Source organism: Manis javanica, chromosome 17 (genome assembly GCF_040802235.1).
Source record: "Manis javanica isolate MJ-LG chromosome 17, MJ_LKY, whole genome shotgun sequence".
Lineage (NCBI taxonomy): Eukaryota > Metazoa > Chordata > Mammalia > Pholidota > Manidae > Manis > Manis javanica.
In genome coordinates this window covers 49,651,095-49,663,314 of record NC_133172.1, presented here as the reverse complement: position 1 = coordinate 49,663,314, position 12,220 = coordinate 49,651,095, and the positions used below count along the sequence as shown (strand labels likewise).

At 42.5% G+C, this 12,220-nt stretch overlaps 1 protein-coding gene and 1 long non-coding RNA gene across 3 annotated transcripts in view; one reads left to right on the top strand and one right to left on the bottom strand.

The window, feature by feature from the left end:
- Positions 1 to 2,962, bottom strand: part of LOC140847125 (uncharacterized) — a 749,959-nt gene extending 746,997 nt beyond the window's left edge. For both annotated transcript variants that reach the window (XR_012126813.1, XR_012126812.1), the window contains exon 1: positions 2,836 to 2,962. This is a non-coding gene — a long non-coding RNA (uncharacterized lncRNA). The remainder of the gene's footprint in view (positions 1 to 2,835) is intronic.
- A 16-nt stretch (positions 2,963 to 2,978) lies between these two features.
- PSMD7 (proteasome 26S subunit, non-ATPase 7) lies at positions 2,979 to 10,681 on the top strand. Its single transcript, XM_037025241.2, has 7 exons — positions 2,979 to 3,127; positions 4,698 to 4,789; positions 5,637 to 5,729; positions 6,454 to 6,551; positions 7,103 to 7,183; positions 8,901 to 8,992; positions 9,692 to 10,681. Exons 1-7 carry the CDS (start codon positions 3,054 to 3,056, stop codon positions 10,128 to 10,130), a joined length of 969 nt encoding a protein of 322 aa, XP_036881136.1. The 5' UTR covers positions 2,979 to 3,053; the 3' UTR covers positions 10,131 to 10,681.
- Positions 10,682 to 12,220: the final 1,539 nt, after the last annotated feature.

Below are 12,220 nucleotides of genomic sequence, written 5' to 3'. Positions count from 1 at the left end.
AAGGATGATACAACATTCGAAAACCATCAACATCATTCACCACATCAACAAAAAAAAGGACAAAAACCACATGATCATCTCCATAGATGCTGAAAAAGCATTTGACAAAATTCAACATCCATTCATGATAAAAACACTCAACAAAATGGGTATAGAGGGCAAGTTCCTCAACATAATAAAGGCCATATATGACAAACACACAGCCAACATTATATTTAACAAGAAGCTGAAAGCTTTTTCTTTAAGATAGGGAACAAGACAAGGATGCCTGCTTTCCCCACATCTATTTAACATAGCACTGGAGGTCCTAGATTGCCCTTCAATGAACATAGTACTGGGCTGCCCTTCAACGAACTAGAGCAATCAGACAACACAAAGAAATAAAAGGCATCCAGACTGACAAGGAAGAAGTTAAACTGTCCCTGTTTTCAGATGACATGACATTGTACATAAACAACCCTAAAGAATCCACTCCAAAACTACTAGATCTAATATCTGAATTCAGCAAAGTTGCAGGTTACAAAATTAATACACATAAATCTGTGGCATTCCTATATACTAACAATGAACTAGCAGAGAGAGAAATCAGGCTAACAATTCCATTCACAATTGCATCAAAAAGAATAAAATACCTAGGAATAAACCTAACCAAGGAAGTGAAAGACTTATACTCTGAAAACTACAAGACACTCATCAGAGAAATTAAAGAAGATACCAATAAATGGAAACTCATCCCATGCTCATGGATAGGAAGAATTAATATTGTCAAAATGGCCATCCTGCCTAAAGCAATCTATAGGTTCAATGCAATTTCTATCAAAATACCAACAGCATTCTTCAACGAACTAGAGAAAATCATCCTAAAATTCATATGGAACCACAAAAGACCCCGAATAGCCAAAGCAATCCTGAGAAGAAAAAATAAAGCAGGGGGAATTGCACTCCCCAACTTCAAGCTCTATTACCAAGCCACAGTAATCAAGACAATTTGTTACTGGCACAAGAACAGACCCATAGACCAATGGAACAGACTAGAAGCCCCTGATATAAACCCAACCATATATGGTCAATTAATATATGATAAAGGAGCAATGGACAACCAATGGGGAAATGACAGCCTCCTCAACAGCTGGTGTTGGCAAAACTGGACAGCTACATGCAAGAGAATGAAACTAGATTATTGTCTAACCCCATACACAAAAGTAAACTCAAAATGGATTAAGGACTTGAATGTAAATCATGAAACCATAAAACTCTTCAAAGACAACATAGGCAAAAATCTCCTGAATATAAGCATGAGCAACTTCTTCCTGAACACATTCCTCAAGAAAGGGAAACAAAAGCAAAAATGAACTCATGGGACTACATCAAACTAAAAAGTTTCTGTACGGCAAAGGACACCATCAACAGAACAAAAAGCATCCTATAGTATGGGAGAATATATTTGTAAATGACATATCCAACAAGGGGTTAACATCCAAAATCTATAAAGAACTTCTAAGCCTGAACACCCAAAAAGGAAAAATCAGATTAACAAATGAGCACAGGATATTAAGAGACAGTTCTCCAAAGAAGAAATTCAGATGGCCAACAGACACATGAAAAGATGCTCCACATCACTAATCACCAGGGAAATGCAAATTAAAACCACAATGAGACATCACCTCACACCAACTCTGATGGCCAACATCCAAAAGACAAACAACAACAAGTGTTGGCGAGGATGTGGAGAAAGGGGAACCCTCCTACACTGCTGGTGGGAATGTAAATTAGTTCAACCATTGTGGAAAGCAGTATGGAGGTTCCTCAAAATGCTCAAAATAGAATATAATTTGACCCATAAATTGCACTCCTAGGAATTTACCCTAAGAATGCAGCAGCCCAGTTTGAAAAAGACATATGCACCCCTATGTTTATCACAGCACTATTTACAATTGCCAAGAAATGGAAGCGACCTAAGTGTCCATCAGTAGATGACTGGATAAAGATGTGGTACATATACACAATGAAATATTATTCAGCCAAAAGAGAAAACAAATCCTACCATTTGCAACAACATGAATGGAGCTAGAGGGTATTATGCTCAGTGAAATAAGCCAGGTGGAAAAAGACAAGTACCAGATGATTTCACTCATCTGTGGAGTATAACGAAAAAGAAAAAACTGAAGGAACAAAACAGCAGCAGACTCACAGAACCCAAGAATGGACTACAGTTACCAAAGGGAAAGGGACTGGGAAGGATGGGAGGGAAGGGAGGGACAAGGGGGGGAAAGGGTCATTATGATTAGCATGTATAATGTGGCGGGGGCTGGGGGGGCACGGGGAGGGCTGTACAACACAGAGAAGACAAGTGGTTCTATAGCATCCTACCACGCTGATGGACAGTGACTGTAATGGGGTATGTGATGGGGACTTGATGATGGGGGGAGTCTAGTAACTATAATTTTGCTCATGTAATTGTATATTAATGATACCAAAACAATAAAAATAAAAATAAATGAGTAAAAACAAATCTACGTTAAGGGCGTGCCCTAATGCTAAAGGCTTAAAGTTCGTTTCTCTAAGAAATTCTGGAGTCTTCTGACTTGAAACAAAGGTGAACATCTTCTAGGTGGTGGAAAATGATTCATCACTACTTATTCTTTTTTCTTAGTATTTTTTTCTACCGTCTTCAGGTGGGGATAAGGTGAGTGACCTGGGAAAGAACTAAAGCGAAAACCACTGCGGTGGCGGTGCAAGACCAACCCTAGGAGGTCAGCCTCTATCGGCCTCCAGAGCCCCTTCCGCTCCGGAGACCAGGGAAACTCGCAGCCAATCACCCAACGCGGGCCCCACCTGTCTCCGGTCTCTCCCCTCCTCAAGATGGTGACAGGCGCGACAGTCTGGGCACGGAGCGCGCGGCACTCTGGGAGCGGAAGAAGGCGGCCGCGCGCCGGCAGCCGAGCCGGAAGAGGAGGAGCTGGGCCTGGAGCATCGGCGAGTGTTATCGCCGCTGTGGCTGCCGGTGCTTGCGGGTCGCAGGGAGCGGGGCCTGGAGGGCGCGGTGTGTCGCGATGCCGGAGCTGGCGGTGCAGAAGGTGGTAGTCCACCCCCTGGTGCTGCTCAGTGTGGTGGATCATTTCAACCGGTGAGCGGGCGGCGCGGGGCGGCCGGCGGGGCCGCCGCTGCTGAGTCACGGGCACGCTGGGGACGGCGCGGCGGCTGCGGGGACGCCGATGGGTTGGGGGCCGCCCCGACCGGCCGAGGAGCCCGACCTGTCTCGGCTAGCGAGGCCCAAGGCTGCCCACAGCGCGCCCGCCCCAGCGGCGCTCCGGGGCCTGGACTGCCTGCTCCTGTTGCTCACGTCCGTTCGCCGAGTACGCGGGGCAAGCCCCAGGCCTCGTGCCCGTCTGTCACCGCGTCGCCCTTTCACCAGAAGGACCCGGTGTCCCGTAGGAAAGCCCTTCAGACTCGCGCCTCTGTGCCTCCTAAGGGTGTCACCGAAACTCTGGTCTCAGCTCCTGGGAGAGCTGTGGTATTAACTTGTGAAAGTTTCTAAGTGAAAATCTGTTTTGACGATCGCTTGAAACATAGATGAGGTGCTAAGTTTTTCTTTTAAAAAAGGCCATTACGAATAAGATAGAACATCCCACAGATGTTTTCCTCCGCCTTCCCTTGCTTGTTTTCGAGCTGTTCATCCCGCTGGACCTGTTACACGTGTTCGTTTTTTCAAGCTACTTTCCGAAGTAGCAAATGTAATACCCCCTTGGGAGAATCTGCTGAAGAGTCATAGTTGCAAAGTACCTATTCTTCTGCAACTTAATTCGTACAACTCCTGATTCAATTGTAAAAATAATAAGCTCCAGGCTCCTTGAGGTTTAGGGCCCCCAGTTCAGTTCCAGTGCTTTGCAGGACCCTCAGCTAATGAGACACTAGAGGTACTAATGGGGCAGGCATCATTTCAGCTCTATTCTTTTTACTTTCCTATGACATGGGAGTTCTTTTGTGTCTGTGTCTCACGTTTGCTAGTGGTTAAAGGAGAATTCTGTGTGCAGGCCAATGAAATGAGATTATGTAAGTGAAACACACTTACCAAATATCACTGAGGAGGTTTGATACAGAGATAGAAATTCTGAAGTACAATCTCACTCATTCCCTCCTCAGTGTGATTAGTCACCAGCTGACTTCTGCCTACTTAAGCTATTCAGAGAGACCACAAATGGCACACACATGCTTCTGGGTCAGGATCACTTCTGAGCCCCGAGACAGAACAAAGAATTACAATGTCTAGTGGGGCTTGCCAACATAGAATAGATGTTTTCAGAGAACAGTTGGCAAGCCGGACCATAAATATGGTTCTACTTTAGCATCTTTATTTCTATAAAGATTTGAGGATAGGGAAGATGGGGAAAGTTTAAAGGAGAAGGATAAGCTGCAAAGGAAAAAAATTCAGTAAAACATCAAATAACCTTTAAAACTTGATGATCTGGGGAGTATTCATTTACAGTCAACAGGTAAGTAAAAACCGCCAGTGTACAAAGTTCATGAATTATCCATTTAATTTATTACAGTGTAATATTAAGGACTAGTTAAATTTGTTTAGTGGGAGTAGTTCCCAGGTAAGTTAAATTGTATCTGCACCATTGTAATTAAGTATCCACTCGTTGGGTCCACATCTATGTGTGCCTATCAGACTGACTTTCTGCTTTCTTATTCAGAATAGGTAAGGTTGGAAATCAGAAGCGTGTTGTTGGTGTGCTTTTGGGGTCATGGCAAAAGAAAGTACTAGATGTATCCAACAGTTTTGCAGGTAAAAGACAAATTTTACATGTTTCTCAGCATGGTTAAATGTCAATTAACTTTAAAATTCAAAAAAGAAACTTGCGTGGTTTCCTTTTCTTTTTCCACTACTACCCAGAGATTATTTCAAAATTGCTGAAGTATAGAAAAGGGAGGCAAAAGGCTGCACACTAAATTGGATAGTAAACACTTTAAATTCGCAGGTCCTCCAGTCTCCATTGCAGCTGCTTGGCTCTGCTGTTGTAGTAGGAAAGCACCTATAGACAGCATGTAGACAAAAGGGTGGCTCTAGTCTAGTGGAACTTTATCAAAATAGGCAGCTGTTGTAGTTTGTAACCCCTGCACGAAACTATTAAGCATGGAGAGATGGAGATCATTACCTTTTACTCTGTTTCAGGAATCATTACAAGAATGTATCCATGTATTTTATGACTAAAGTAATAACAAAGAACAACAACAAAATAATTGCTGGCATGACCTCCGAAGGAGAGATCACTAACTCCAGGGACTAGAAGGATGTACACTGTACAGGGAATTACAGTGATGTAATTTGCTAAGTGGGAAATTCTAGGAAGTCACGGGGCTTTTAGCAAACAAGACCAGGTGTCCTTTTTAAAGGGAGCAACCTCTGGCTCTAGCCAGTTGTTGCCAGGTCTTCTGACTTTCCAAGAGAAGCTAGAAATTTGGGATTTTTGTATGAAATCTCCTGGTTTTTAATGAGAGCAACTCAAGCATAATACTGTCTTGGACAAACCAAACACATGGATAAGAGATGGCCTGGGGGGCTCTAGTTGTGAGCTGTGCTGTAGATTTCCACAGCACCCTAAACTAAATCGCATATATTTTTTTCTCTTTAGTCCCTTTTGATGAAGATGACAAAGATGATTCTGTCTGGTTTTTAGACCATGATTACTTGGAAAACATGTATGGGATGTTTAAGAAGGTCAATGGTATGTCATGATTTTTTTAAGAAGGCGCTGTGGCACTGATTTGTGTGTGTGTGTGTATGCATGTGCACATGGCACAGGCACCCACCCCTAATATTTTTTCTAAGTATCCCCTTTTCTTTGTTTAATGTCAAGGGCCCTTTCACATAGCTAGATTGCAGGAAAGCTGGTGGTGGTAGTGGAATGAGTAAATAAGAAACTAGAGTGGCAATTTAAGGCCTGCCAGACCGCCTAGGTTTAGGGGGCAAGCGAGCTCTCTGCAGCCAAAGAGCAAAGAACTGTCAAATAAAATCCACCTGCTTCCTACAGCTGTAGTAGCACCAGCGTAAATAAGTATCTCTGTCCCATGTATCATTTTCATTTTATTTCATTACAGTAACCATATTGCTTTAGAAATGTTTATGCCCATAACACTCGCAGTTTCCATCAATGTAACATGAACTATTTGTTTATATATTGCCTTGGAACTGTTTTCTAGTTTCATGTGTGATTATTGTCCTAAACTAGAATGAGATATGGGTATCTCTGGATTTCCCTCACTGTTTGTTTTCTGATAATTCTGTTCTTGAGTTTTAGATTTCGTAAATGTGTCAAGGTTTAAAAAAATAGATGACTGAAATTTTGAAAAAGGTAGAGAACACAACCACAGGAGTTCTTACCCTTTTTGAAGGAATTATATAAGTCTTCACATAACAGTTCATACCCACTAATTTTTTTTCCTTCCCAGCCAGAGAAAGAATAGTTGGGTGGTACCATACAGGACCTAAACTACACAAGAATGACATTGCCATCAATGAACTCATGAAAAGATACTGCCCTAACTCAGTGAGTGCACTCTGTATTTAAAATGAATACTGTTCTTCGCCAGCAAATTCAAGTAAGAGTCTCCTAGGAAGGATTTCACTGCTTTTTCTCTGTAAGCTGCTTGTGGTAATTTGTCCTGTTTTGTTTAGTATACAGTAATCCAATATATTTAGCGAGTAACAGTAAACACCTGCTAAGTACCAGACATGCTGTCTTCCTTAATCCTCTCAATAACTGGGGTTATTAACCTCCTTACAATGAGAAAACCGATTCGGAATGGTTAGGAAGATCTTGGTGGTGGTGAGGCAGGATTAAAACGTTGGCTATCTTGACTCTGATTTCCATATGCTTGATAAACACACTGAACTATCTCTTGGCTTGTTAGGGGATGGGGGTGAAGAGCAGAGCAAATAGTGAAATCATTGGAAATGTAACTCATTTTTGCTGAAAATTCTGGTTCATGTCTGGTTAAATGAATGACATAGCTTCAATAACTATCATCAGAACAATTCTGCAGTTATTCTTTATGCTCTCAGTATGAGGTGGTTTGCTAAGGTGCATTTTTCTGCCAGGTATTGGTCATTATTGACGTGAAGCCAAAGGACCTGGGACTGCCCACAGAAGCATATATTTCAGTGGAAGAAGTTCATGATGTAAGTCATCTTGCTAGAGCTTAGGAGATCAGATTTACACTTAATTGGGTGGTTGAGTTTTGGGTTTTTTTCCCCTTGAGTTTTGAATCATCAAATTTCAGAAATAGGACCACAGAAATCTAAAGTCCTGTTTTACATACGAAATTGAGGCCCCAAAGTAGTCAAATGATTGCCCAGAGATGTTCTCAGCAAAGTAAATGCAGAGCCTGGTAAGCCTGGTATTGATCTAATAATTAGTCTTAATCTAATAATCCAAATACAGAGCAAGTCAGAGCTGCCTGGAGCTAGGTGGCAAGACCCGTCTGTGTGTCCGGACACCTGAGTGCTCAGCTTCACAGCATCCAGTACCTAGTGTGTGATTCGCCAGCTTGTGCTCTGTGTAGACATGAAGAGCTGCCAGAACGTAGCTTTTCTCTATTTCCAGGGAAACAACTAGGATTCTAATATGGGCTTTGATATGAAAAAATGGATACGTTTTGTTGTGAGTATAACATATTTGCACATGAGCTTAGACTTACATTTCAAAGTCAAAGTGTGAGGGATAAAGTCTGTCTGTGGGGTTAGTCATTATCCTTACATTCAGTTTAAAATCTGGGGAGAGAGACTCTAGGTTAGCTCCCTGCATATGTTCCTTGCACTGAGCTCTATCCTGTTGCTGTTTGCCTTGCTGCTAGGGAACTTAGATCCAGATTCAGTGCCTTGTTGCAATACAGCTTTCATCCCTGCTCTCACACAGTTGTTTTTAAGTTAATTTTACCTTGCCTCTTTCAAAAAGGAATTTCAGGGTGCTTACACACACACTCGCATGCACACACACACACACCAGTGAAGCAAGACTTTTAACAGTATATAGGAGGGACATAAGAGCCAAATAAGATGAAGCCAAGGAAAAATTAGTACCTGAAAAGGCATGCCATGAAGCCTGCGAGATTGTTAAAGGTTCTGACCATCCAAGCATACAAAGGCAAGAGGAAACTGGCATTTGCAGGATTCACACTGTCCTGGATAAAATAACAACAGCCAATATTTATACCATTTAATGTAAGTTACATGACTGTCCCAAGGTCCCACAGCTCTCTTACCACATACATAGCAGAGCCAAGCTTTAAAACCAGCAGTCTGGCTGTAGAATCTGTGCCCTCAGTGCTGTGTTATCCTACCTTGCAGCATTTTAGAGCCTTTACAGGAGGTGTACAGTCTCTTCTGGCACTAGATCGGAAAGGGATTTCTCCTTAGTCCCATCAGGGAGTCACTGGGTACAGTGAACCACAGCTCCAGGTGGACCCTTTGATTAAGTCAGGGTACCAGAAAGCCCGGCTACTCTGACTGGTTTTGGTGTTCAATTGGCCAAAAGTAACATTTTCTGACAAGAGCGTGCCTTAAGTACAAGCTTTCTAGAAAGAGCTGTAAACCTAAAAAGCAACCTGAGACTTCCCTAAGTGTCCATCCCCACTGTGGGCTTGAGGGAATATCCATATATCCTCAAAAACTAGCTAATGGTGACCCAGCAGACCTTGTCATTGAGCAGGGCTGCTGATTTCAGCTTAGAAGGCTAAGCTTTCAAAGCAAACCTTACCTAACTGTGCCATGGAAAACCCAGTAATGCACCATGAAGTGATCTGACTTAAAGCAGAGAATCTGACTTAAAGGTGTGAAAAAGAACCTGCCAGTTTGCTTGTTTGTAAGTAAATAACTATAGTTAAGCCTCCTTTCCCAGGATGGAACTCCAACCTCAAAAACATTTGAGCACGTGACCAGTGAGATCGGAGCAGAGGAAGCTGAGGAAGTTGGAGTCGAACACTTATTACGGTAAGACTTAGGACAAGACATCAGTATCATAAGCAGCCCAAGAGGCTGTTCAGTATAAGGGTAAGATCCATGTGAGGAGTGCAGGGACTGGCTTCTAGGCCTGCATCGTGGCTGCAGTGCTGTGAGTTACGATTCATGGCTTTGTGGATACACATCGTTGGGAAACTAATATTGACTGACAGGAAAAGATGTGTGAAATAAATGTGGGTGTGTGCTCTTCCTGTGTCCTTTTCAATTAATGTAGCCAGTTTTCAGCAGAGAATCTACATCTCAGGAAGGGTTTTATTTTAAAATAGTTATATACCCTGACTTATTAAAACAGTCATAGTTTTTCTCAAACAATAGGATTCCTTCCAGTTCACAAAGTTACTTCTGATATAAGCTTCTTACATCATATAGGCAGGTAAGAAAATGCCACACTTTTTAGGAACAAGGAAATTGAATTAGAGAGCTTTTTTTTTCTAAGCAAAAATGGTTTCATTTTAGCTCTCTTCTTGTGCCCTCTTATTAAAAAGATGTAATATGCCTCCAAGTGAAAGCAACATTAAGGCAGTTCATCTTTATAAAAAGAATTAGTAACATTTTTTTCTTCAGAAAACTTGTCGCTCCCAAAGCTAGGTGTTCCCTTAGAATGCGAGACTCTGGTAGTTCAGTGTCCTGACGCCCTCTCCTGCCCTTTGGTCTTGCGGCTTATTACAGAGACATCAAGGACACTACAGTGGGCACGCTCTCCCAGAGGATCACAAACCAGGTCCACGGTTTAAAGGGACTCAACTCCAAGCTTCTGGATATCAGGGGCTACCTGGAGAAAGTGGCCACGGGCAAGCTGCCCATCAACCACCAGATCATCTACCAGCTGCAGGACGTCTTCAACCTGCTGCCGGATGTCAGCCTGCAGGAGTTTGTCAAGGCCTTTTACCTGAAGACCAACGACCAAATGGTGGTGGTGTATTTGGCCTCGTTGATCCGTTCCGTGGTTGCCCTGCACAACCTCATCAACAATAAGATCGCCAACCGGGATGCAGAGAAGAAGGAAGGGCAGGAAAAAGAAGAGAGCAAAAAGGATAGAAAAGATGACAAAGAGAAAGATAAGGAAAAGAGTGATGTAAAGAAAGAAGAGAAAAAGGAGAAAAAATAAAACATGTAGCTTCTTAATTTGTAAATTAAAATCTTACGAATTAACTCAGTGTGCTGCCAGAGGGTTCTTTTCCCTTTAAGTGCTTGTTACAAAGCTGTGTTGAGAGCTCTCTGCCTCAGGCCACTCTTGCTGTGGCATTATATGGAAGTAAGGATTGGGGGTGCTGATCTGGTACCTAAACTGTGGCTTAGGCTGCTACGAAAGTGGGGATATGATAGTGCAGGCTCCAGATGGTGTGAGAAAAGGGAAGAGAAAGAAACGTAACATTTTCGGTACTCTTCATTCCTTTATCTAGAAAACCGGCAGTTGAATTGTCTCCATCTTAAAAGATTCCTGAGGTCTGTTTCTGGCAGTTTGCACAATTGCAAAATGGAATGCATGAATTCCTTAAGTGCTCCCTGCCTCAGAACACCTGGAGTTCTGACCCTTCAGAACTGTTGCGAACACTGCACCCTGGGACTGGGGGCCTGTAGCCCTGGCACCTGGGGGTGGGGATCGAGCTCCATATATTGTTTACCTTTGAAGACACAATTAAATGGCTTGGTTTTTAAGTCTGTGTTCTAGTTGTTTTTGACTGTGGGAGTGGTGATCCATTGTTTTCAGAAGCAGCCAAGTCTTTATTGAAATTGCCTTAAATATTTCAAACTTGGAATCATTTACGAAAAAGAGACTAGTCTCTTTCCTTTAAAAAGTGATGAGATCCCTCCACTGAGCCCAGGAGACCTGGGTCCTAGTTTGTGCCCCAGATTCCTTGTCTGTGAGGTCCCTAGAGTACTTTCTCATAAGGGACGCCTTCAGTTACTAGTGGCAGCAATCAGACCACAGGGTTAGTGGGGATGTTACTGAGGATGAAACAAAGTTCTCCAAGACAAGTACTCAGGGCTCTACAAATAAGATAACTAAACATTCAACATACACTGGTCACTTAGATACTGATTTCCTTTCTTGAGCAGTTAGAACCTCCCTAGGAGTTCTTAAACGCACCTATGGATTGTCAATGTTCACATTTAGTAATACTATAAAATAGCACTAAAACTAAGTCACTTGGATCTCAAAAACCATTTCATAATGTTATAATGTTACCAAAAGCATTAACATTTATTTCACAGACTTGCCAAAGAGCTAACTAGTAGAAATTGGGGAGTAGACAGTATGTACAACTGAGCCTTTATAAACTGAAGCATGCCACACGAGGGGTCACCTCAAGGTCATTGAGGTAAAAAGAGAAGGTAAAGGAAAAAGTACAGAGTACCAAGTTTCACTTGTCCATTTCAGCAGTCAAAGTCAGGGTTGTTGCATCTTAAAGAAAGAAATCTGAAATAACAGTTCAAAGCCTGAGACGTATTTAAGATGCCGGGGGTGTCAAAGAACCTGAGATTTGGTTACCATAGTTCAGACAAACTGATGTGGAAAAAGACCCCTGGAAAGTTCACCTCCAGGGAGAGGGCCGATAAGAGCCAGGATGCCACGGCTTGGGGCAGGGTGGGACCGCGAGGAGACTAATCCCAAGGAGGGGGGTCCTTTCTGTGAGGGTCAGGGGACAATCAGAGACCACACAGGACTCAGGGCCACTGTCAGTAGCTCCATTTGGACTTGAAAAGCTTTCCACGGTCTAATGAAACAACACAAGGCCACAGGCTTTTAAGTTTGTCACTATTTGATAAATCAAAATGTTCATTGAACATCTAAGAACATGGAAATACCCAGGCCTTGTTATATTTAATAGTTTGACCCACAAATGGGCAAAACTGACTTCTGTCTTCATAATAGGACTCTCAGCTCCTGTTTCTAACAATAGTTTTTAGCCTTTAAAGTCGCTGAGGCTCATTTTCTAAAGCAAAACTGCTGCCCTCTGTAAGAGGGTGAAACGTGTAAGGCTACCAAGGAAATCCTGTGTACACAAACAGTGGCGACTTGACCACAAAACCCATAGCCCACACCTAAAATAAAGCCTTGTGTTTTTATAGCCTGGCTGTCTCAAAATGAGGTTTTTAACTACTTTTGTTGTTTTTAAAACACTGAAAAAGTATCCTGGAAAAAGTGTGGTCCCTAGTCTATAGATTGTATCCACAGCTTGTAACATTACCTTC

What these genes read in the sequence shown, in the direction of transcription:
- PSMD7 (XM_037025241.2), top strand. Translation starts at nt 3,054, where the DNA reads ATGCCGGAGCTGGCGGTGCAGAAGGTGGTAGTCCACCCCCTGGTGCTG. An exon ending in GTGGTGGATCATTTCAACCG is followed by an intron (nt 3,128 to 4,697) that starts GTGAGCGGGCGG and finishes TTTCTTATTCAG; the next exon opens with AATAGGTAAGGTTGGAAATC. An exon ending in GATGTTTAAGAAGGTCAATG is followed by an intron (nt 5,730 to 6,453) that starts GTATGTCATGAT and finishes TTTCCTTCCCAG; the next exon opens with CCAGAGAAAGAATAGTTGGG.